At 38.6% G+C, this 24,821-nt stretch overlaps 3 protein-coding genes and 4 non-coding genes across 8 annotated transcripts; 6 read left to right on the top strand and 1 right to left on the bottom strand.

The window, feature by feature from the left end:
* The first annotated feature begins 22 nt into the window (after positions 1–22).
* LOC109097335 (heat shock cognate 71 kDa protein) lies at positions 23–4,349 on the top strand. Its single transcript, XM_042732770.1, has 9 exons — positions 23–179; positions 923–1,132; positions 1,354–1,559; positions 1,804–1,956; positions 2,177–2,732; positions 2,932–3,134; positions 3,232–3,430; positions 3,512–3,744; positions 3,853–4,349. Exons 2-9 carry the CDS (start codon positions 928–930, stop codon positions 4,045–4,047), a joined length of 1,950 nt encoding a protein of 649 aa, XP_042588704.1. The 5' UTR covers positions 23–179; positions 923–927; the 3' UTR covers positions 4,048–4,349.
* Positions 1,172–1,268, top strand: LOC122138781. Its single transcript, XR_006155801.1, has one exon. It is a non-coding gene; the product is annotated as a small nucleolar RNA SNORD14 (small nucleolar RNA).
* Positions 1,623–1,718, top strand: LOC122138779. The gene has a single exon (XR_006155799.1). It is a non-coding gene; the product is annotated as a small nucleolar RNA SNORD14 (small nucleolar RNA).
* Positions 2,010–2,105, top strand: LOC122138780. The gene has a single exon (XR_006155800.1). It is a non-coding gene; the product is annotated as a small nucleolar RNA SNORD14 (small nucleolar RNA).
* Positions 2,769–2,864, top strand: LOC122138782. The gene has a single exon (XR_006155802.1). It is a non-coding gene; the product is annotated as a small nucleolar RNA SNORD14 (small nucleolar RNA).
* A 1,853-nt stretch (positions 4,350–6,202) lies between the features above and the next one.
* On the top strand, positions 6,203–20,137 carry LOC109095858 (jhy protein homolog). 2 transcript variants are annotated; one of them, XM_042732772.1, is made up of 9 exons: positions 6,203–6,651; positions 6,859–7,207; positions 9,315–9,840; positions 14,171–14,275; positions 15,116–15,675; positions 16,097–16,382; positions 18,278–18,364; positions 18,919–19,053; positions 19,197–20,137. In XM_042732772.1, exons 2-9 carry the CDS (start codon positions 6,861–6,863, stop codon positions 19,395–19,397), a joined length of 2,247 nt encoding a protein of 748 aa, XP_042588706.1. In that variant the 5' UTR covers positions 6,203–6,651; positions 6,859–6,860; the 3' UTR covers positions 19,398–20,137. The 2 variants fall into 2 exon arrangements, with proteins under 2 accessions (XP_042588706.1, XP_042588707.1); XM_042732773.1 differs by lacking the exon at positions 14,171–14,275.
* Positions 20,138–21,491: 1,354 nt separating this feature from the next.
* On the bottom strand, positions 21,492–24,209 carry LOC109097195 (brain-specific homeobox protein homolog). The gene is made up of 3 exons (XM_042732002.1): positions 23,318–24,209; positions 22,344–22,534; positions 21,492–22,227 (listed from the first exon to the last, which is right to left on the bottom strand). Exons 1-3 carry the CDS (start codon positions 23,568–23,570, stop codon positions 21,988–21,990), a joined length of 684 nt encoding a protein of 227 aa, XP_042587936.1. The 5' UTR covers positions 23,571–24,209; the 3' UTR covers positions 21,492–21,987.
* Positions 24,210–24,821: the final 612 nt, after the last annotated feature.

Consider the following 24,821-nt stretch of genomic DNA (forward strand, 5'->3'; position numbering starts at 1 on the left):
TGGTTCTTACGGGTTGAAGTTGAGTCATCTGAAATCTCATTGGCTCGGCTGCCGGCAATATATAGTGTTCTAGAACATTCGACCGGTCTCTCTTCTAAGCAGTAAGCAAGGCGAGGCAGTTTGTCGCCATTCCAGCTCTCCAACCGCCTTATTCACCCATCTCTGTTATTTCCAGCTTGGTAAGGTCTTTGTTCTGTCTTCTTTGGTTATGTTGGCTTTACAATATCATATTAAATATCTGCTTCTCTGATTGCATGTAGTATATCAATGCTTTATTAAATGCAAAGAGTTGAATTTCTTTTTTTTCTGAAAATATGGAATATGTTCCGGGCGTGCTGAACTATTAATGATTTCGTTATAGATATTTATCGTATTGAATAACATAAAAAAAAAAATCACATACATAGGTTGCTTTTTTTTTTTTTTTTTTTTTTTTTTAGTTTTCATTTTCGTCGGAAAAACCCTGACAGATTAAGTTTCGTAATATAGTTAACGTTACTACAATCAAAATGTATGAGAGAACAATACGTTCAATGTAAACCTCAACCGGCGCCTCGTGGAATCCTGTCACGCGCCTTTATGCGTTGATCAGTTTTTCTTGGTCGCATTATACTGCTTGTATCACTTAATTTTTAAATTGTACACCGACACATTTAGCACAATCACATGTAAGTTTATAAAAGTTTAATCTAAGACCGGTATTGATCAGTGTGATTTTGACGCGTATTTTACCATAGACTCTTCTAGAAGCTCGAACCACGTGCTCTGACGCGTTTCCGCATGTACTCCCGGGCTTGGTACTCCTGTGGTTTTTCATCCGCATGTTAGCTAGTTAATGAAAGCGATCCTGATCTCTTTCCTTTTGTTTGCCAGCGTACAGGGTTCAATTAATTTTTTATTTTATGTAATTTTTCTTTTTTAGAGACCATGTCCAAGGGACCAGCTGTTGGTATTGATCTCGGGACCACCTACTCCTGTGTAGGTGTCTTCCAACATGGAAAAGTTGAAATCATCGCTAATGACCAAGGAAACAGGACCACGCCAAGCTATGTAGCTTTCACAGATACTGAGCGGTTGATTGGAGATGCTGCAAAAAACCAGGTCGCCATGAACCCCACCAACACAGTCTTTGGTAAGTAGTTATTTAATTCATTTTCATTCCAAAAGTGATTCGCAATGATGAAGTTGATTCCTTGCCATTCGTAGTTTCCACCAGAGGTTTAAAAAACCAAAGATGGCCCAAGCACCTTCCTTGGATGTCTGAGCGAATTCTTGACATGATTTTTGTTTTCTCTCTCTCTCCTGCTCCAAACCTCTATATAACTTGTACTTTTTTGTTTTTTCCTCCAATAGATGCCAAGCGTCTGATTGGCCGCAGGTTTGATGATGGCGTTGTTCAGTCTGATATGAAGCACTGGCCTTTTAATGTCATCAATGACAATACCCGTCCCAAGGTTCAGGTTGAATACAAGGGTGAGACCAAGTCTTTCTACCCTGAAGAGATTTCCTCCATGGTTCTCACCAAGATGAAGGAAATTGCTGAGGCCTACCTGGGAAAGGTGAGTGATCATTCAGCTGTTTGTGGGGTGGCTCTATTGAAATCCCCTTTGACTTGATGTGCTTCGCTATGATGAAGTTGATTCCTTGCCATTCGTAGTTTCCACCAGAGGTTGAAAGACCAAAGATGGCCCAAGCACCTTCCTTGGATGTCTGAGCGACATGCACTATGCTGTAGTTTAACTTTATTAATGTTGCCTTCAGTTTCAAGTGGCAGTTGAGATCTAATTTGCACTCTTTTTGCAGACTGTTTCCAACGCTGTCGTCACAGTGCCTGCCTACTTCAACGATTCTCAGCGACAGGCCACCAAGGATGCTGGAACCATCTCTGGCTTGAATGTTCTGCGTATCATCAATGAACCAACTGCTGCTGCTATTGCTTACGGTTTGGACAAAAAGGTTAGAAACTTGTCAGTAGCATTATAAATTGGTGATCTATATGCGTTTTAGTTTCGCTATGATGAAGTTGATTCCTTGCCATTCGTAGTTTCCACCAGAGGTTGAAAGACCAAAGATGGCCCAAGCACCTTCCTTGGATGTCTGAGCGAAATTTTGAGTGTCATACAATTCATTAGTGTACATACAAATACTTATTTCTGTTCTCATTTCTGCGTTTCAGGTTGGTGCTGAGAGGAATGTCCTCATCTTCGATCTTGGTGGTGGCACTTTCGATGTGTCTATCCTCACCATTGAGGATGGCATCTTTGAGGTAAAATCTACTGCTGGAGACACTCACTTGGGTGGAGAAGATTTTGACAACCGCATGGTGAACCACTTCATCACAGAGTTCAAGCGCAAGCACAAGAAGGACATCAGCGACAACAAGAGAGCCGTTCGCCGTCTCCGCACCGCCTGCGAGAGGGCCAAGCGTACCCTGTCCTCCAGCACTCAGGCCAGTATTGAGATCGACTCCCTCTATGAGGGTATCGACTTCTATACCTCCATCACCAGGGCCCGTTTTGAGGAGCTCAACGCTGACCTCTTCCGTGGCACCTTGGACCCAGTCGAGAAGTCCCTTCGTGACGCCAAGATGGACAAGGCTCAGATCCACGACATCGTCCTGGTTGGTGGCTCCACTCGCATTCCCAAAATCCAGAAGCTGCTCCAAGACTACTTCAACGGCAAGGAGCTTAATAAGAGCATCAACCCCGATGAGGCTGTGGCCTACGGAGCAGGTGGGTGTCTTGAGTCTTATTCCTGTGGCTTTTTGATTGCTATGATGAAGTTGATTCCTTGCCATTCGTAGTTTCCACCAGAGGTTGAAAGACCAAAGATGGCCCAAGTACCTTCCTTGGATGTCTGAGCGACTACTGTCATTGCTATCTGGCCATCTCAAATTGCCCTAGGTTCTTATTTCTCACTCTTCTGTTTCAGCTGTTCAGGCTGCCATCCTCTCTGGTGACAAGTCTGAGAATGTTCAGGACTTGCTGCTGCTAGATGTCACTCCTCTGTCCCTTGGAATTGAGACAGCTGGTGGAGTCATGACTGTCCTCATCAAGCGTAATACCACTATCCCAACCAAACAGACTCAGACTTTCACCACCTATTCTGACAACCAGCCAGGTGTGCTCATTCAGGTGGGTGCCAAGTTCTTCTTTTAGGAGTTTTATCCCACCCAAGGTCTCCTTGGATCACCTTTCACAATGCTATCTTGTTTTAATTACCCCTTTTCAGGTTTATGAGGGTGAGCGTGCCATGACCAAGGATAACAACTTGCTGGGCAAGTTTGAGCTTACTGGAATCCCCCCTGCACCTCGTGGTGTTCCCCAGATAGAGGTCACCTTTGACATTGATGCCAATGGCATCATGAATGTTTCCGCTGTTGATAAGAGCACTGGCAAGGAGAACAAAATCACCATCACCAACGATAAGGGTGAGTCTTCTCCCCTCTTTACCTAAATATTTAATGACTTTGTGGCTGCCATTTCAGAGGTTAACTGGAAGTCTATTTCAGGTCGTCTTAGCAAGGAGGACATTGAGCGCATGGTGCAGGAGGCAGAGAAGTACAAGGTTGAGGATGATGTGCAGCGTGACAAGGTGTCTGCCAAGAATGGTCTGGAATCCTATGCCTTCAACATGAAATCCACTGTTGAGGATGAGAAACTAAAGGGCAAGATCAGTGATGAGGACAAGCAGAAGATCCTTGACAAGTGCAATGAAGTCATCAGTTGGCTTGACAAGAACCAGGTAAGATTACTATTAGTTGAGACATTTGGTCAATAAGTGGCTTTTGGATTACATTTTTGAAGCTTGCACTGGCAAACTAAAAATGACCTTAACATATGTTTAAACCAGACTGCTGAGAAGGAAGAATTTGAGCACCAGCAGAAGGAGCTGGAGAAGGTATGCAACCCCATCATCACCAAGCTGTACCAGAGTGCTGGAGGCATGCCAGGTGGAATGCCTGAAGGTATGCCCGGCGGCTTCCCAGGAGCCGGTTCTGCTCCAGGAGGTGGATCCTCCGGCCCAACCATTGAGGAGGTCGACTAAGCCATTCCAAAGCCACTGCGCTACCTCCATAGAAATGTTTACTGTTGCCCTCTGTAGTTGGACTCCTCTAAAATTGTTCTTAATATCTTAAGTTTTGGATGACTTCAACTTGCAGAGAGATTGTTGCAATTTAAAAAAAAAAAAAGGGGGATAAAGGGATCACATTTCCAGATCACAGGGAACAGATTTTCTACCTAGATTGCACAACCTATTTATCGGCTTGTGAAATGTGAGTTTCATAAGCCTTTTCCAACTGCCTCAATGCTTTAAAGTAAATGAATAAAATGGTGACTTATTCCCAATGCTGCCTCTGTCTGGTGTTTTGTTTTTAAACACACCTCTGTCGCCTGTTTGCAAATCACATTTTTTTTTTTTTTTTTTTTTTTTTTTTTTTTAAATCTAAAATACTCTGAGTAAAAATACTTTTAAGTATCAAAGATAAGCGTCACATTTGCTGTATTAAATATTTAAAAGGTCTTTTATCAATAAAATGGCCTTAAACTTTTGGTGAATTCTTGGCAATAAAGACATAAGGGTACAGGAAACTCAAATGCTTTTGAGGAAGTTTCTTCTATCCAGTGTGTCATAATCTTACCTTTGTGTCAGCCATTTTGTCTTTAATGACAGGTTGTACAAAGTGTCAAAAATCATCCCCTGTGTTTTTAAACTAACCACGGATGGTTAAAATTGCTTTCAAAAAGCGTTTTACTCAACGTCTTGTAGTTACTTAGTTTCAATGTTCAACGATGAGTAGTTTTTCCCTTTATGTACACATGATTCACATACAATATATGTATATACAATATATCACATGAAGTATATATACTTTGTTACTGAACATCAACCAAATTATGAGAAATATGTAGTCAGGGTTTTTTCTGGCTCAAAATGAGGCGGAGGTTGTACCATCCTGATCATGAGCACACAATGTAACGTTTCCCACCCTTTAACTGGCTGAAACGAACACTTTTTTTACACGCAACATTTTAGGTGCTATAACAATTAAATGGTTGAAAAAAATTACAATTCTAAAGTTACATTTTACAAAAACAAACCTGTTGATCATGAAATTAAATTAAACATACCAGTTAAAAGGGGCCTTTTTGTATAGGTGAACATATAACATTAGGTTAAACATTTCATGAAAAATCTTTATCCACTCTTTATGGTCTCCTGGTCCACATTGCATTGATCCAATATACATTTATCCACTTAAAGTGTCTTTCTAGAAAACAAAATATTTCCTTACAACCTTGAATTCTTCTGATACATCATCAAATGCAATCTCAGCAGGGTAACAGGTGCATTAGAGCTAACATTAGCACCAAGCTAAGACTTTTTATAAAATTAATATTAAGTTTTTACCTATGGTTTTTACTCAAATCTCACTTCAATCCAGCATCGAGCGTTTGTAATAACTTATAATTTTTATACTAAGCAACCAGCTTGGCATTTCTCATGAAAACTTTCTCTATTGTTAAGGAAAGCACCCCAAATCTCGCAAAAATAACATACAAATCATATACTATTGTAATTGTGTGTTAAATATAGGGCCCTATGAAATGTTTTATTTTTTCCCAAAATTCTGTTCAGATTTTTCTAGAATTATTTTTAATGGTTAAATTACATTTTATTATCAAAAAGCATGTCTAATTAATTAAAATCATGGCGCTTATCCAATGTCACATCAGTTTATTAAAAGTTTGACAAAAATTACATGTTTAGGGCCCAATGAAATATTTTATTTTCTTTCACCATATGCTTTACTGATACCAACTTATGTGTTGTAGTATGTCTAATTATTTGAATGCATAAAAACAACTTAATTTCAGCAATTAAATGTTTTATTTTTCCCCAGAAATTCTCTTATGTGTATCTGGTTATCAAATGATGGCATAAAACATTAATTTAATTTATCTTTAAATTATTGAACATTACACTTTATTTATTTATTTATTTTGGCAAACAAAGGGGATTTACTATTAAAATTAAGAGTATTCAAACGACGACTTTCATAACTTTTATGGACCTTGACACTGTTATTTATTTGCCAGTCTATGGGACAGTCTCAAGCCTCCAGGTTTTCATCCAAAATTTCTTAAATTGTGTTCCGAAGACGAACGGAGCTTTTACGGGTTTGGAACGACATGGGGGTAAATGATTAATGACAAAATTTTCATTTTGTATCCCTTTAAATATCGCACTGCCGTTAAGTGCGTGCGTGTCATATTATGCAGCGACACCCAGCGGCCGGTGTCAGTCACTACCGAAGTGACACCGCGGCAATGTCAGTGACACAGGACGCAGTCCATTGACATGTGTCACTGGGTTTTGTGACACATACCACTGAAAACCGGAAGTGTCACTGTGCATAGCCGCATGTGCCAATGGCATCTGTGCGTCAGATGTCATGTCACTTAAATGTTAAAACTGCTGCTGGGAATAGCTCTGCGCAGGCGTGGACAGTCATGGCGTCTATGTTTCCACGGCAACGGTTTAGCAAACGAAACGTTCCCTGACAATGAACGTCTCATCTTTCGATGTAGATAGCAGGTAAAAAAATAAACATTAAATCTGGAGCACATCAATGGATTTCTATACGAGGTAATGTTGTAATGCTTGTAGGAGCGATTTACATTATTATTTCGGCGTTTAAGGTGCCTTTTTTACATTACAACATGGGTTACACACAGCTGATTTGGAAAGTCAGTCAACAACCAAGTGAACTATCAAACATTTAAAGTAAATACATAACTTAATTAAACTTAAATGTGTTTTCACCACTCCTTAATGTTGATTCTGTGATATTAGCCATGAAAACGGTCGCCTCAGAGCAACGACGCCATCACGAGCTCAACGGGCCTGATGCGCTGGAACAGACAGAAGTCAAATTCAACATCAACAATTACTCTATCGATAGTCAAAGGAATAATGTCCCCGCTTTACCGCTAACGTGGGACTCCTTGGAGTCAGATACTGAGAGTTTGGTGCAAGAGAAGGAGTACCAGCGAGAGCTCCAGATGCGCATTGACCTCCTCTCTGCTGACAACACCAAACAGCATGATGCCAAGACTGACAGTGAAGAACCAGAGCATCTTGATGTATATGATAGTCTGGATCTGAAACCAAGAAAGGTCAAAGGACCACATGAGCCACTGAGGTAAGACAACCGTTGGCTATTTCCCTACCATATATGAGACGAATATAATGATACACTCCTGCTACCAACAGTAATTGACATGACGTTTCAGTCAGTGACATCCGTCTCCTTTCAAATACATAAACAAATAAATAAACAAATAAATAGACGGTCTTATGTCTTTATAATAATTACAAGGCAACATTGAATATTTGCCACTTTTTAAAAGAGTTCACCCCAAAATTTAAATTCTGTCATCAGTGTCGTCCCAAAACCTGTATGACTTTACTTTTTTCTCTGTGGAACACAAATGCAGATATTTTGAGTAACGTCTTGGAATTTATTTATTTATTTATTTATTTATTTATTTTTGTCCATATAGTAACCAAAGCTGCTTTTTACATTCTTCAACTTCTTAAGAAGAAAAAAAAGTCATACCAGTTTTGAACCACCTGAGGCTGAGTAAATGATGACAGCCCCAGCTCGAGAGTCAAATGTCGCCTATGATCATAACTGTCCCATTTATGTTGTGTCTGTCATCTGCTACATAACTATTTGTCATTTCTATTAAGAACATCATTTATATTTTTCAAATGTGAAATTTAAATAGAATGTATTAAACTGACTAAAAAGGCAAAACAGACAAGCATTCATTGAATGTTTTCTTATTCCTATTGAATGTCCCTATGTTTTGTATTTCAGGTTTTGCTTCTGTTCATAAAATAGATTAAATAAACAATGGCAATACCCGAAAACACTAAATTAAATACATCATCAACAAAATGACTATGAGCTTTTTTGTGTTTAGCTGCTCTGCAAACAACCTAGATGACTGACAGCTTTTATTCACATCTAATAGATAATGACAGTCTTTGAAAATGATGTTTGCGCTTGCATTTTAATTGAGTCGAAATACCCACTAATTTTTGTACTTTCCAAACAAGTACCCTCATTTAGGGGAAATTAGATTTTTAGTTTGCAGGACGTTACCACAATAAGGTCTCATTCAGCAGTCTGTTAAAAAGCATTTGCTTTGTTACCAATGAATGGACGAGCTCTCTGCGCTGCTGAAACACAGATTGCTGGAATCTGAAGTGTGGATCACCGCATCTGTCTCCACTTCTTCATCTCCAGCCTAACCGTTGTGTCCCCCACTCAAAATCTGCCTCGGGATAAAAACGAGAGGCGTTTGTTTTAATTTTTTGCAGGCTGATAGCTGATGCACTGAAGGGGTACTTAACCCCATGCATAGATTTGTCATAATGGTTATGGCGAACATTGACAAAGACTTTATTGTTGAAACGAAGCAGCTCTCTCATCATATTTTCATGCTCAAGAATGAAACCCTGCGAATGAATGGCGTGCAGCAATATTTGGCATAATATCATTGTAGCTAATAACTACCCATTTCGTTTACATCCTCTTTACCGCACTGATTGTCTTTAAAGAGACTCGAGTCTCGCATTCAGAATGAAATGAGCTGAAAACAATAGTCTGTGTTTCCTATTATTGGATTTAATTCTGACACATTTATATTAGCACAAGAGAGACTTTGCATGTTAAAGACCCCATCACAGCTGCAAACCCATGGTGCATTCTCAAGACCATGTCCGTGGAATCATTACAGAGCCATTCCTTGCCCTTTTGCCCTCATTGGCTGAAGTGCCATGCATGCAGACAGCTTCGTATTTGGCATCATGGGATGTGAAGAGCATCTTGTACTATTCAGAGGCACACAACAAAGAGGCACTCTTCTAATTATTTTAATGAGATCTTTTCATCCAATGATGCTAGGAGCACATTAGGTTGTAGTTTGAACCTATTTCATATGTTTGAATTAGCCATTTGCAAAACTATCCCCAAATTGTGGTCTTCAGACCCATAGTCATTAGGGGTAAGGGAAGGCGGTGGAGGGGAGCGAATACAACACGCTATTACCATTTCGCTTGGGCTGAGAAGTGTAGCCGATTTTTTTCCTTGTGTTTTGATGGCTGTTTGAGGTATTCAGACTGCCTTACTGACAATGCCGAAAGCACTAAATGAGACGTAGCAAGCCTGCTCTTCTATTGAAAGCTCGTCCTAAGTGTTTATGACTTATTTCTTCTTAACTCTTTTTGAAATATTTCAGGCAAGCTCCCCCAGAAGATGAATACGCAGACTTGCGCTACGACCCAAACTGGAGGAAGAATCTAGAAGGGGCTCATTTTCTCAAGCTAAATGCGCGACTTTCTCTCGACTCGTTTGAGGAGTCTGAAGATAGTCTTGAACCTTTGGAGAATGTGTCTCTAGGTAGCAGACAAGAATATGTTGTTGTCAGTAATCCACCCACAGTTCAGATGGACAATGTTTTATCCCCGCCACCTTCATCTCCTTTCCACCTGCACCCACAACAGGAAGACATTCTCGATCCCCCCGAATCAAAAAGTACTTGCATGTCCTCTGAAGGCACACCACGGGATAATGGAGAGCAACTGAATGTCAGATCAGTTCCTCACTGGAAGAGAAGCTCACGACATCCTTCTAATCCAAGGCCAGTGAGAGCTAGGGAAGACATCGTGGAACGTAACAAAGCCACTTTTGGTATCAATACACATAAGCACGGGTCTTACCTAAAAGTTCACCAGCAGAAAGATAAATCAGAGGAAACAAAGCAGGTAAGTATTTTTAAGAATGTTCCCTCGGGAAAAATAATATCCTTATTTCTAAACTGTGTTCTGTTTTTTTCTGTCATATAAGCCTTAGTTTATGTAAACCGTAACATGTTAATCTAATTGGTTGGACGCATTGGTGACCGAGTTGAAGTCCCATAGTCGACCACTAGGGGGTGAACTAACACAGCATACAGTCACTTTCTTCGATGTAAGATATTAGGGTAGTTTAGGCCCAAGGCTAGTGTTATTCCATAGACATTTTCATTTTTATTTTCAAAATGACTCCATTTGTATAATTATTTCCATTTCCACTTTAACTCAAATATTGCTATTGGCAAAATAACAATAAATAAATAAATAAATAAAACATAGTGCCTAATGACTGTTGCTGTCAGTAGTAGGCCTGTTATAAATCTCATTTTGTTAATTTTTATGTGTACTTGTTTTTTAATAGAAATTCAGTATTCAAGTTAACCATATTTGTTTTAAGTCAAATTGTGATTTAGTATGAAATTTAGTTTTTCTTATGTAAGCTATGTAATTAGTCTAGATACATTCCTTTTTATGTATTCAGTTGTGTGCAGGTTCACATTTTTCTTTTTAGGTACAAAACAGGCCATATCATGTCTAGCATGACCTGACCTTTAGCTTTGCTCTTTTTTAATTTGAATAAGTGACCTTGGTGTTTTCATTGCTCTGGTTTGAAGGAGACTACACTGCCTGTGTCACGGAAATTAATTTGGCAGAAACACAGAGTCTTCAGATGGTGCATAGAGAAGAGAATGAATCATGTCTGCCTATGTAGTGCCTATTATGAGTTGATCTGCACAACAGTGGCTGTTAAGAACATCAGAGGGGCATGGTTACCAATAGGCTCTTAGTTATCAGTGCACCTGGCCCATGGTATAATTGGCATGGTTGGCTTGTCTGCAGACTGTGGCCCATGTGTATTTGATACATTTAAGACCTTACCCAGCCCATCTGAGCCCAGTCCCACCTTAATGTCTCACATCAGCTGCATTAGCATAGTGAAGAGCCGTTAGCATTGTGACACGGTAAACGGAGCAAAGCGCTCCCTGCTTTAGACGGTGCCCCAAATGCGCCAGCAGTGCCCTGGTATGAATTCAAAGCATTGTCTTCTGAGAAATATGGTGCGCTGTCAAGTTTGATTTATAAGGCAGCATTGTAAGTCTTAAAGAGGCGGTTAATTGAAACATATTTTGTTTGAGTTATTTTCTCATCTCTTGAAAAAGAAACCAATGGAGTGGCATCTCCAGGATTTCCCCAAGAAAATATTAGAATAATATTTATTTCAGTCTGGAGGAGAGTGAATGTCAGTCAAGATTATTTTTAAAACATTAAGAAATGCTCTTAAACCTGTTTAGATTTTTTTTTTTTAAAGCCACTGAAGGGGCTTATGAAAAATATCTGTCAAATCCATTTTATCCCAGGTAAGGATGAGTGGAATGTATTTAAATATGACCAGTAAACCAACCTGGGCAAAAACACATGTCTTTATTTAAGTGCACAATGTTGATTTTTAAAATTACATTTGAATAGAATGATATATTTGGAAGTTCTTAAACACATTCATGTCTAAATTCCTTCAGGAAATCGGTTACATGTGGCAAACTATCATACAACAAAGCTTTTGCAGTACAACATCACACATAAAGAGCAATCGAAATACTTTTGCCACTTGGTTAAAGTTTTGCTTTTTTGTCGTTTGCTTACTATGAGAGAGAGCACAAAACCCTCATACCTTATGTTCGTTATGTAGCTAAGCATCTGTTGGTAAATTTGATACACAGCCTGCACTTTTGCCCTTTTATTTGTTATTTTGTGGCCCCATTACCTTCAAAGGGAATAAAAAGCTCCTCAGCTCCCATCAGTTTTAGGCATCATTATTGAGGCGCGTCTGTTGGGCTTTTAAAAAGCCACTATTTACTCTTTCACAAACCCCTAACTCCCGATAATTAGCTGTGTTATTAAATGTACACAATCTCATAATGCACCAACTTCCAACCGGCGTGTGTGGGAGTGATGATGAGCTCCAGCAGAGACCCCTTTGATAAAGACAGGAGTAGCAGTGCAATCTTCTGCCATTGCACTCAGCCCCAATCCCTCGTCATCCCCCAGACCCTCACTTCAAAGCCAGGAACATAATGTACAATCTCTTAATAGCTCTAGACCAAGGCTCCGCAGCTCTCTGCCACTGTATACCCTACCTCAGTGTAAACACCTAATCAAGATTGCCTGGGCGGTCACAATAGCAACCAAATGCAATTCAAGAATTGCGTCCCTTTGAAGTCTTCATCGCAAAAGCTGTGTTTCCCAGTCTTGAGGAAAATGGCAAGCTCCAATCGCCTGACTTTGTTGTGCCACGTCTCAGCCCAAGAGGCAATTACGGGCCCCAATTTAACAGAATAGATATTACGCAGCTTATGAAGCTCAAAATGCAATTTTGTTTGATCATTTCCTCAATTTGATTGAGATTATTAAAATGGCGGACAAAAGCCAGTGGTCGTGGATGGGGCAGAGGTTGTGGCCTGCTGAGGCTAAGAGGACATGAAGGGCAGGTCTGTGATGTCTGCTACTCACACACCTGTTACAGCAGAGCTCAATCTCTCTACTTGAAATGATACTTGCCCGATACAGGAAAATGAGCTTGGATGTGCAGCCTCCTATTAACCATGCAGCATAGCAAACAATGCGTATTACAATATGGTTTTGCTCGAAAAGATATTTTAATGTATAATGAGGACTGCTACTACGAATGTCTGCGCATTATCTGCTTGCTCTTTTGCTCTTGTATTGTTTTTGATGCAATTTCTTAATTTTCAAATTTCAATTCTGGACTGCATGAAATTGAAGTACCAATTGCTTTATAAAAAAATATGAGATCAGAACCAGGGGCCAGTTGCATAAACTTAGCCTCTTTGTTAAGACAATGTCTTAAGAACTAGTTTGACCAACTAGCAGTTAACCAAGGGGTAATCAGTCTTATATTTTGGATTCATCTTAGACTAATCTAAGTTTTTAAGTAACGGAATTAAAAAAAAAGACCTGTTTTAAAGAAAATATTAAATGAGGAACTTTTAAAACGAGTCTAAACCTTTTATGCAGCCGGCCCCAGGGTTAGACAAAATTCACAGTTGAAGCATCGTTTCAGTTAATGAGTGTGAATTACATTTGAGTTGAAACTCCACATGGATTTGAATTGGATTGATAATTTATTAAATTGAAATGAAAAGAAATTCAACATAGTTAATGCATTTTGGTTCATTAATGTTATTGATGCAATGTTTAAGACTTTTATAGGTCTATCTATCTATCTATCTATCTATCTATCTATCTATCTATCTATCTATCTATCTATCTATCTATCTATCAGTCTATCTACATTATTCATCCATCCATCTTTTTGTAACCACAGTTGAAGACTGCTGGTTTACTGAAATATACAGATACAGATAAATAACTGTCCACTCAGTGTCTCTGGCCGAGTAACGTTGAAGGCTATTCACAAATCAGTTCCTTGTGCACATGGCCTTTCGCCAAATAGAAAGACCAGCATGGCTGCCTGTTTATTGATGGATATGTTACAACTCAATCCACTCACTGCTGCATGTGTCTCTTTGACCTTCCTCTATTCACGCTTTCAGAATTAGCCACATGCATTCAGGGACGCTGCAAGCTGTCAATACCATCGATCGGTGAGAATTGTCCTCAGCAGCCAAAGTGACTGGAAGTTTACTAAATGATTTTCATTACAGCATTAGCTGTAGATATTCCGCCTCTGAACGGGTACATTAAGAAAAATTGAGAGAGTGCACTGATGTAACGTTGCCGTATCTAGACACTTATCTCCGAACTGCTTCGAGAGAATCATTTTAAAGAGAATCAATAAAACACTCTTCTAGACACATGTAGGTCAGCTCAGTGGAGCAGTGGTTAGTAATTAAGAATAAAAAGTTGATCAGAAGAAGTCAATTGAATTGGTACGCCTGCCAGACACTCGGGGACAAATTATTTTATAGACAAACCTGACTGTCTGTCAGCTCCATTTTTTGAGTAGGTGGACGATTTATTGCAGCTGTCAGCATACATTTATGCCAAACGCAGTGTGTAATTTATTGCCCAGACATTTCTTCTCATACTCATGGATGTATTTGTTTCGCTCTCACGGTGTATAGTTTCCCCCTGTTGTTTGCGGTCAATAGTTGAATATAAATGTGAGGCGAAATAATAGCATTTCATCGACACGAAAAGGAGGCTTATCAAGCAGTCGACACTTTCACTTCCCTCTCCCTTCTTTCTTCTCTTCTCACAGCCCAGGCAAACCTCCTACGAGACTATCAACACTCATAGCCCGGAGAGTCAAGACAATGTCTTGGATCCTGAGCTGATGTGGCTCCAAAAAACACAAAAACTGAAGGTAGAGCTCACTTTATTGATTCCATCCGTCTCTATCTGTGCAGACGTAGGTGGGGCTGTTTGGCACAATCCATTGCCTTAATGCATAACAGTCTGCGAGGGCTTCCTCTCAAGATGAAAATGTCTGCACAGTGGGCACACTGTCACCCGGGATTTCATTTCTGCTGTGATGGACACAATTTCTGATAGAGTTGTTCAGGCACAATGGAGCCTCTGAAATGTCTTGAAAAGCAGCCTGTGCTGAGGAAAGAGGGGGAATGGAGAAGCATCATTATTTTGAGCACTTGAACGGTCACCTTAATGCCAGCAAGCAGAGGAGTGTAAATATTTTCCCATTAAGGATGGTGGAAGCCGGTGTTGGCTAAATCAGAAGCATTACATGCTGAGGCACAGCCTCAGACCTCACAAGAATAATGTCCGTTGGTCTCACGTGAATGCCAGGCTCACCACAAAGAAGCATAATATAAATGCTCCTGTCTTCTTTCTCCTCGGTTATGAAACTATCCATGAAGCCACAGTTATATAAGAACATATCACTGCTCAATGGGATGTATTCTTTTAGCCAATTAGAGTGCGTGGGGCACTTTTTCAAAAATCTTTGTCATGACTTAAATTTGAAATTTAATTTTTAAGGGGCATTTTGTTGTGCAAATTGATTTTGCCCAAAGAGCCCTCGTCATACTTGGGGAAATTATTTCATTTATGCTAATATCATCCTTTTGTGCCTTTAGACTTTGAAAAAAAAAACTATCTAGAATTTAGCTTCATCTCATCTTAACACAGAAAACATCTTAAATGCTTTGGTCATATTTTCCTTTTTTTTATCTCCTACTTACTGCAGAGCCATAAGGAAAAAAAGGAACCAAAGAGAAGGGAACGAACCAGCAACCATGCAGATCAGCACAAACCACCAGTTCCCAAATCCAAACCCAAAGCGCCTTTTACAGAGAGACACATCATCAGTTCTGATCTTCTACCACAGGACTCTGAGGAAGCTTGCGCCCATGACCCATTACAACACCATTCTGGACTTCAATCTCACACTCATGCTCAACCGACTATCAACCTTAACATAAACCTCCACACACCTGCTAATCACGCACAGCCACTGAATCTTTCCCAGAAAGAGACCATTTTTACTCTTGTTTCTCAAGTGCTGCAAGGGGATAGGCCTGATCTGTTTAACCCACCCTTTTTACAACAGGGTTATCCATTTTACCCATATGTGCCTCCTAATTCAGTAGGGCAGATGGGATTGGCTCCAAAAGCTGTTGTATCTTCACCAGCCCCCAAGTCTGGAGTGGTACAAGCTGTGGACAAAAGTGTTCTTCAGAGGCATGCTGGGAAACCTACTCCCAATACATTTGAGAAGGCATCATTCAAGAATCACAGTAGACTCATGCAAGTCCATAAACATACTTTATGCAAATATTTAGTATACATTTATAGTATGTTCGCACACTACTATACTGTTTTTAAGGCTGCGGTGTGTCACTTTTCAGTCAGCTTACTGTGGGTCATTGACGCTCATATTTTGCCATACCTGTTAATTTTCTAAAACATGCAATTCATACATTTAATGACTTGAATACGCCATTTCTGTAATGAGAATGTTTTTCATTTTTTAAATTTAAATTATAATAGAGCTGTCGTGATGACATGATAAAAAAGAATTAGAATTAGAATTACCATAAATTCTTAAAAAGAAAACCTTATTAAGTATTTGGCTAGATGTTATATTATTCTTTAGAAAAGCATATTTAACATATTTTACATGTTAAATATAAACTTGGCATTCATATTATGCTCCATGTTTTCATAGGATACCAATGCTAAAATTGCCCACGTCTCCTCAAGTGGAGGCCAGCCACTATCCATCTGAGCTTTTGCCCAGTGATGAGGAGAGCGTGGGACCCTGTGCGCCCCCAACACAAATCTCTGGTCCTTACACAGTGCTGCCCCCTATAGCCCGAGCTAATGGCAGCGACACTGAACTCTGCTCAGATAGATCAGAGCAGCATCTGAATCCAATCCACAAAAGCAGCTCAGAAGGTTACCTTTCACAGATGGAAAAACAGAGACAGCTGAAGGCACAATCAAATTATAAGGTGTGTATATGCGTGTTTAGTTAGTTTTTTACATAGTTACATAGTTTTTGTTTGTTTGTTTGTTTGTTTATCATTTATCTAGTATGTACTTTTACTTTACATCCTGGTACTTCTGGGCTCCAAACAAGTTTTCAGTCTTTAAAATAAATGTAAAATATAATATGTTATTTATAATATAGAGATTTTTTCACAGTATAAAATAAATTATAATTGAATATTAATTTTATTAAGGGAGAACCTTGTAAGGAATCATATTTATTGGTGCGTGGCATCAAAAAGTTTAAAAACCCCAGACCCATTCTTGTAATAATTAGCAATATAGCAAACAAATAGCATAATAACTACAACACCCAGTTTATATATTTAAATTGCCATGCCAATATCTCAATGGGGCTTGTTGCAGATGTAATGATTATTGTGTGGGCCGATTCAGACAGCAGGTTAATTGTATAAGTAATTGAAGACACTCTTAATTGCAATGAGATGATGATATAAGGCACGGTCACAAAGACGACATTGAAAAGCGTTAGAGGATAAGGTGATTAAGCAGCACCCCCGTCTGTGCAGAGCAGGGCTGGTAAGATGGTGATTTGCATTTAATGATGGCCTCTTTGTCCTCTAGCACCTTGAGTTCTGCTGGAAAGTCCCTCTCAGGAACAGATGTACTCAACAACCGCTGCCATTAAAACAGAGAGGATATTTATGTTTACTCAACATTTGTGTCAGTTCAGTTGAAGGAGTGATGGGAAGTTCACCCAAAATTTTTTAATTATGGCATCACTTACTTACCCTCATGTCATTCCTGTATGACTTACTTTCTACTGTGGATCTGTTTTTTTACACTGTATATATTTATATGTTTTATGTTTTTCAAGATAGCTTCTGTGTTCAACAAATGAATGAAAGTTTGATTTAAAAAAATGAAAATTTGCTGAAAATGGACTCACCTTCGGGGCATCCACAATGTAGATGAGTTTGTTTCTTCTTCTTTGTAGTATTACATCACAAACTCTCAAATGGATCCTCTTCAGTGAATGGGTGCCGTCAAAATGAGAGTCCAAACAGCTGATAAACTCACCACAATAATCCACAACACTTCAGTCTGTGAATTAATGTTTTGTGAAGTGAAAAGCTATACGTGTTTAAAATAAACACATTCTTAATTAAGACATTTTTAACTTTAAACCATTGCTTCTGCCTAAAATACGAGTTCTTTATCCTTAATATTGCTTTATGCACAGATCAAGCACCATTTACAAGTGTCCAAACCCGTTCTTAACAAATATGTTGGTGGATTTTGATGTGAGAAGACAACAGGGGATGGACTTTTCACTGGAGGAATTATGAATTATGGACTTGTACTATAACTATTCCTTTAATTAATGAAAGAGTTTTCATTTTGGGTGAACTATCCCTTTAAATTATTGTAGTATCTGTGCTGTTAGGCTTCTAGATCAGTAAAATTCTTAGTGCTACATGAACATGTCACAATTTAAGGGTCATTATGTTATGGAACACATCCACTTGATGCTGTATCCGGATTATGCGGTTCTTACACCATAAAACCAATTGCTTTCCAGGGAGAAGCTTGCTCTCCTCACCCTGATGTGCCCGCCATCATGTCTCATAGGATTATGGGATAAATTTGTAAAACAGCTAGTGTGGCAGACCAAGGGGAAGCAGATCAGAGTAGAAAACAGCTGTCCTGCAGTGTCCATGACCAATGGCTGAGTCCTGAGAACCTGAAGGAGCCTGACCTGATTAGTGCTTTTGTTTGCGGATTGTTGCATGAGGGCACTTTAGGATTAAGACCGTTTTTCTCACAGTATCTTCACTATTTAAACATCCATGTGGATAATGAATAAATATATATGCATTACAAAATGTCTTCTCAGGCTTATACACTGAAGGACTACAAAAACATGAAACAGGAGGTGAAGCTTGGAGGTCTTGGACCAACGAACACAATACCAGAAGCTGTGGTAAATACTCACTTCAGATTGTACAAAGACTTAAGCATCTGACGATATTCATAAATAATGTTGTTTAAATCAGAATAATTTGTGTGTGTGGAGATTTAGGAGAAAGACTCAATGGATAATTGGTGATCTCCTTGTTGAATATTGATTTAGCTAATCCCTAATTACCTTGTCCAATTGTCAAGTGAGGGCCGTGTCTCAATAACCCCCTCTTTTCATTTCCTCATGAATTTAAAAGACTTGTGTTTCTGAACACAATAGAAATGGACCAACTAATCTAATGAGCATAGCCCTCAAAAAGCAAACAGAGACATTTTCCAGCTTGGCTGATGTAAGAATTTTACATAAAATAACTGTTTTTGCACCACTCACAGCCTGAGAAATGTGTTAACACTGATTCTGAAAGGGATGATGAGTTTTATTTGGCTTTGTTTGCTGCTGTTGAGTAGCTTCATGTAGGGATGTACAAAGAAACAGAGGGGCCTCAGAGAAGAAATGGCTTAGGTAATTAAAGTTCCCTTTTGTAATCTTGCTGCTCTTTCTTTCACTGCTGTCAGGCAGAGAAAATTAGACGACAGAAGCTGTATTCAAATGTGATCCACGAACAGAACAAGAAGATAAGTAGGATTCCCTCTCTGTCGGCCAAGGACCCAGTGGGCAGTGACAACAAGGACATCGTTCCCAGGAGGAAGGTAAGAGAATCTCATTCTGAAAACATGAGCTTTATTTAATCTCTAAATCATATATTGTATGTCTTTCATCCAAAGAGGTTTACGTGTGTATATGTTATCATATTTTTATTTCTTTTCTTTTATTTTATTTATTTTTTGACCAGGCTTTAGAATATGCCAAAATGATTGCAAAGCCCAAACCCCCTCCAAAGCCAAAGGATAGAACCAGAGAGAAGAACGTGAGCATGCGGGTTCAATATCCACAGGAAATGGACCCGTTCCATTTGGCCACTCTGGAGATGTTGAAACGGCATGAGGAAGAGAAACGTGCCGTGGCCCGCTTCAGAACCATTCATGCCATTTAATTCTAAAAAGCAGCATGCATACATGAGTTTTATCAATGCTATAGAATACTTATTTTTCCTTGCTTTAACTTTGTGTGTACTGTATATATGCATAATACTCATTATAATCCTCAGTTGCAAAGCACTGGAAGTGGAACAGGTGCGTAGCACGTAATCCACTGCGTACTCGATTTGAAAAAACATTTTTTGATATAAAGAAATCTCGAATTAAATGCTGTGGGGTTTTGTTGCTTGGCTTTGCATTATCCTGCTATTTTCCCATTGTTTCAATAGATCTCTGCACAAGAGCGCCAATCTCTTAAAGCACACCTGGATGCACCATTAACCCAGTGTAATGTGCCGTTTTCTGTCAGTTCCCAGCTATTAGTCTGATTATATCCACTTTCGCCTGCCCTTTTCTTTCACAGAGAGAAAAAAATAGGTCAAATAAGGATGACACTTTGAAGCCTCCCTTATTAGAGCCCACAAACTTGTTTTCTGTATTTTAAAGTGATAATTTTCCCCCTAAAACAAGCTCAAGCACCAATTTTTTTAATGGAAGCTTTAGATCGTTATCAAAGAGCTATTTACTCCTATGTAATATTTTAATTAGATTATAGCCTCTATTTAACCCATCATGTCTGCTTTGATACTCTGTGTTTTCAGTGTTAAGCCTCAGAGGCGAGGCTAATAAATGCTGGACCTTTTGAATTAATGAGAAATGCTGCCTTTCCAGACCGACTCTCTTTGCATCTTTTTTTTTTACTCTCTCTCTTTTTCCTGCCATTGAAAACAGTTAATTGAAGGGGTCTCTCTCAACCGCACATGAAGGAGGTTGAATTAGCATCCCTTTTTACGGATTGGGAGACTGAGGCAGGCTTTGATCTGTGGGCAGTGCTGAAGGAGGCGGCAGGCCCCCTGAAAATGAGCTGATGGCTCTGCTATTAGAGCAACATGCAGATGCGTCCATGTGTTGCAAAACGCTTAATCTTTTAATTGATCACCTTCCGCACGGCCTATTCTCTTGCAGTGTTTTATTTTCCGCGGCTGAATCAGAATCACGTTTTGAAAACGACATGAATTGCTTTTCAAAGGGTGGAAGTGTGCCACATGCCCTGTTAGAGTAAAAAAGCGTCTGTTGCCGCAAATGAATGCGAGCTACTCCTTGCTACACGTTAACATTAATATTTGATTAAAAAATGTCACTTTTAGAATTATTTCCCAGTTATATTTATTTTTAGGACACCTGTTGCGTCGCAAAAGATGCTTTTAGACGAGTCTAATTAAATTGTATTAAACCTGCTGTGCAGTATGGCATCCAATTAAGAACTAAACCCTCTCACCGGAAGTCAAAAAAGGTTGAAGCTATGTAGGCTAAGTATATAGCCTACCAACAAGGTTTTCAAATAACGTTTCAGTAACAACAAAAGTTGACAAGTTTTCAGCTGACAGAACAGAAATCGTCGCTAGATAGTTAGGTGTAGGCCATTCGTACAAATTCATACGAATGTGCAACTCGTAAAATACGTACGATTTGTCAAAAATCGTATGAATTTGTACGAGTGTGGTCGTACGAATTAGCCACCTCGTAAAATATGTACGAATTGCCGTGAGATCGGGCTGAATATGCTCATACATTCAGACTCCGATCTCTGCTGCACGGTTGATTTCAGAATAGGGGTTGATTCTAATATTCCTGATTCTCGTATTCTAATCCTTAAAGTGGGTTAGTCTCATTTATTTAGCTATATTTATCCAGTTATCGATGAAGAATAGGGGAAAAATGAAAAACAAGGAGCAGAGCTAAATCATGCATTGTTAAGCATTCGTGCATTTGTAGCTATGATGCAAGTACTATTTTTATTGACAAATCAATTGTTTTTTCTATGTGATTTCTATTTATTATTTATAAAGTCTACTATTAGGCTACTTCTATATTGTTAGTGTTAATACTGTTGTTATGTTATAATCTGGACTATTATTCTTTTCTTTAATAATGTTCGAAATTTTGATAACCCGTAGCTTTCATGAATTTGAGGAAATTATGAATTCATAAGCTTTCAAAGCACAAAAAAAAAAGACGCAGCTCGTTTAAGAATTGTCTTAGATAATTCACTCAGTGTAGATTTGTTTATATACATTATTTGTTTTAACAAATGACAAGTCACAGTTTTTGAGTTCATAAATATGTCAGTCCACAACATGCCAACCAATATCATCGTCCCGCGAAAGTGCTGAAAATGTCAAATGTTACACTTCAGTTGTAATGAAAATTGTTACATCTTTCGAATGATTATTTATCAAGTACATCATAAATCTATTTACAGACTGTGGGTACATTGCTCATTCCACATTTACAAAAATGGTCAGAGTCGTCAGACACAAAGCCATGACTATTGCAATAATAATAATAATAATAATAATGTGGAATAGACACGTATCATTTAAAGTCCTTCAGCTTTCCAGAATTTTCTTAAGCGCTTGAACAGTATAACATTGGACCAATGCTCTCAAAAAAAAAAAAAAAAAAAAAAAAAAAAAAACTATATATAATTTCCTATCTAAAAGACCTTAATTCATATGTACATTTTTTGTTCATGGGGTGATAATACTAGAGTAAATGTTCAGGAGAGCAAATGTCATCTTCGATATCGACATCATCTTCATTGTCATCCAGCGTGTATCTGTCCGGGCTCATGCCGTTTTTACCGTCTGTACTTTTCTCGTGCATTTCGCTCTCGCTCGTGTTCTCCAGCGATCTGTCTACATCATTTGGGTTTTTCTGGTCGTCTTGTGTTTTCCTCAGTTGCTTTTTATGCTTCATCCTCCGGTTTTGAAACCACGTCTTTACCTGCGCAAGGCAAACGAATGATAAGCTTTAGTGAACTCCTCATTCGTTTTCATAAAAGGTTTGTTAACACACGTAAGATGTTATCTAAGTTCTTCAACTATATTTAGCGTTATTACCTGTGTTTCCGATAGACTGAGCGCCGTAGCCAGTTCCACGCGCTCAGGTGTGGACAGATATCTCTGGATCTCGAACCGTTTCTCGAGTCCGGATAACTGCGAGTCTGAGAACACTGTTCTGGCCTTCCTGCGTCTGCAGTGCTTCCCTGGTAATTCGGGATGATGCTGAAATAACGCAGGCATCTGCATTCCTTGCAATGGAAACATAATGGGTTATCATTAATACATTTTGTTCGAATTTAAATTAATCTTGCAGAAAACTTTCCATGTTCATGTTTCAGTCGCGTTTTAAAATTAACAGCGCAGGTGAATTCAAAACGAAAAGCGAAAAACATGTACGATACCAGTCAGAAAAAAAAAATATTGTTTTAATCTAGCTGATTGTTTTATTTTGTTTTGTTTTCCGTAAATAATAAAATCGATTAGAAAAAAGAATACAGATGCTGTTTTAATTAACAGGTGAATTTAATCATAAAAAAGTATGAAGTAGGCCCAATTACGGATAGTCGATAGTTTAGATATTATTATTATTATTATTATTATTATTATTACCAATAGATGCTTTATGAAGATCACGCTAAAAAGTTGATAATTTACAAATGTAGAATTTACAAACAGAATTTACATAGTCAGAGTAATGGAACCATATTAAATAGCCTAATATTTTACTTGAATAAAACCAATTGATTTAAATGTTACCACACGAAGCAGATTTTAGGTTAATTGACATCATAAGATATCACATTTGCAGCATAGGCCTATAATTTCCAGTGTACCAATTTACCAATATTAAGGTTCAGTTTATGGAATGATTTCTAAAATATGATCTGGAATAACCTAGGCCTGTTTGATATCTTCCATTCATAGCCACAAAGACAAAAAATACGCCACTTTGTAAGCATGCATCCATTAAATGCATATAAACTGCACAATTTTCTTCACGTTAAGGCCAGACTTTAGGGTTGGCTACTTACCGGAGGTGAAAAAGTATGGATGATGTTCAGGTTTGTGTAACGGATGATGCGGATGAGAAGCCAGTATCGGTGTAGGCATGAGTGGATATCCATACTCTATAAGAGGCATCCGGGAGGCAAGAGAGTTTGAAAAGGGCGAGGGAAACAGCTCTCGCAAAGGTTTAGGTTTATGTAGTAAAATATCTTCAATGAAGAACGACGTTGACCTTTGAGCCGGCATCTGGGGGACCGGAGAAATGTAGTTCAGATTCATCTCAAAACTTAAAAAAAAAAAAAAAAAAAAAAAAAAAACACACACACACAAACAAACAAAAAAACAAAAACAAAACAGGGACAATCCGTGGGGCTTGTGATGCCTGTGTTGCAAACAAAATCACTCAGTTGGTCCCAGTCTTCAGGACCTTAAAAGCTGGAACGTAGTCTCGTTGGCAACCTGTGCACGCTGGTACAGGTACATTACTATTTATTTGGATCGAGACTGACAGCAGCAAATCAGGAAGTAGATCAGCTCTTAACCAATGGCGCGACGGCTGGGCGGAGGATTGAACGACTTCTTTACGGATAATTTATGCAGGCGGCGGGAGGAGTGGCAGGGTCGCTCCCCGTGGTGCTGAAAAAGCCTCGCTACAAGAGCCCTGTCCCCGCAACAGTCACTCCGACATAAGCCTACACTTTCACTGTACACTGGCTTAAAAGGCAAGTGGACCCGTCAAGAATCTGAACAAAGGGCTGACAGCGCTTAAAGAATTCAAAATAATGCACCGCACGCTGAAGCACCTGTTAGCTTCACTCCAGCTGAAGCTTGGGTTACCAGCGTTGAATTTACGCGAGTTCTGTATTTAACTCCGTTTGTTGGATTCTTGCCTCAACTTTTTTAGCTAATAACCCAAGACAACAACAAATTATTGTGGCTGGAATAATGAAAAAAAAAAAAAAAAAAAAAAAACTGTTATACGCTATTTAAGATGGGTTAGAAATAAGCCGCAACTTCAGTAAGTCACACATGTTAACAATTTAGGCTTAATGTTTATCGCGAGTTCTGTATTTAAACCTACCTGCAGGATTAAAAAAAAAAAAACTAAGAACACCATACAATACGTCTAATTATGTGTGAATTTAACCCAATGTTTTATACATTTTACATTTTAGAATACCGCTTCGCTTTCAGATACGACCATTTAAGTCGAAAATTATTCTTGGTTTTACTATAAATACGAAAAAATACAGTGATACAGTATTTTTGATACAGTAACCAAAGTTTAACTATGGTATTTATAGTAAAACTGTGGTAATCAATCTGCCACAAAAAAAAAAAAAAAAAAAAAAAAAAAAACTTGGTTACTTTACACTTCTATTATAATAATACCACAAAAATATCTAAACATCTAAGGGTAGCTCCGTATTTAACCCTGATTGCTTTAATAACGAGAAAATGTTAAAATAACAAATTAGGAACAAATAAAACGATCTTTTCTAAACGTCTATGATTCTCATTTCTTGGTGT

This window comes from Cyprinus carpio, chromosome B10, assembly GCF_018340385.1.
Source record: "Cyprinus carpio isolate SPL01 chromosome B10, ASM1834038v1, whole genome shotgun sequence".
Lineage (NCBI taxonomy): Eukaryota > Metazoa > Chordata > Actinopteri > Cypriniformes > Cyprinidae > Cyprinus > Cyprinus carpio.

Bases quoted from the DNA above. Each gene is read 5' to 3' on its own strand.
- LOC109097195 (XM_042732002.1), bottom strand. From the start codon at position 23,570: ATGAATCTGAACTACATTTCTCCGGTCCCCCAGATGCCGGCTCAAAGG. The intron at 22,535-23,317 runs GTAAGTAGCCAA...TTCCATTGCAAG, and splicing joins TCCATACTTTTTCACCTCCG to GAATGCAGATGCCTGCGTTA. The intron at 22,228-22,343 runs GTAATAACGCTA...TGCCTTGCGCAG, and splicing joins TCAGTCTATCGGAAACACAG to GTAAAGACGTGGTTTCAAAA.
- LOC109097335 (XM_042732770.1), top strand. From the start codon at position 928: ATGTCCAAGGGACCAGCTGTTGGTATTGATCTCGGGACCACCTACTCC. The intron at 1,957-2,176 runs GTTAGAAACTTG...TCTGCGTTTCAG, and splicing joins CTTACGGTTTGGACAAAAAG to GTTGGTGCTGAGAGGAATGT. The intron at 3,431-3,511 runs GTGAGTCTTCTC...AGTCTATTTCAG, and splicing joins CACCATCACCAACGATAAGG to GTCGTCTTAGCAAGGAGGAC.
- LOC109095858 (XM_042732772.1), top strand. From the start codon at position 6,861: ATGAAAACGGTCGCCTCAGAGCAACGACGCCATCACGAGCTCAACGGG. The intron at 14,276-15,115 runs GTAGAGCTCACT...TACTTACTGCAG, and splicing joins AAAAAACACAAAAACTGAAG to AGCCATAAGGAAAAAAAGGA. The intron at 15,676-16,096 runs GCAAGTCCATAA...ATGTTTTCATAG, and splicing joins AAGAATCACAGTAGACTCAT to GATACCAATGCTAAAATTGC.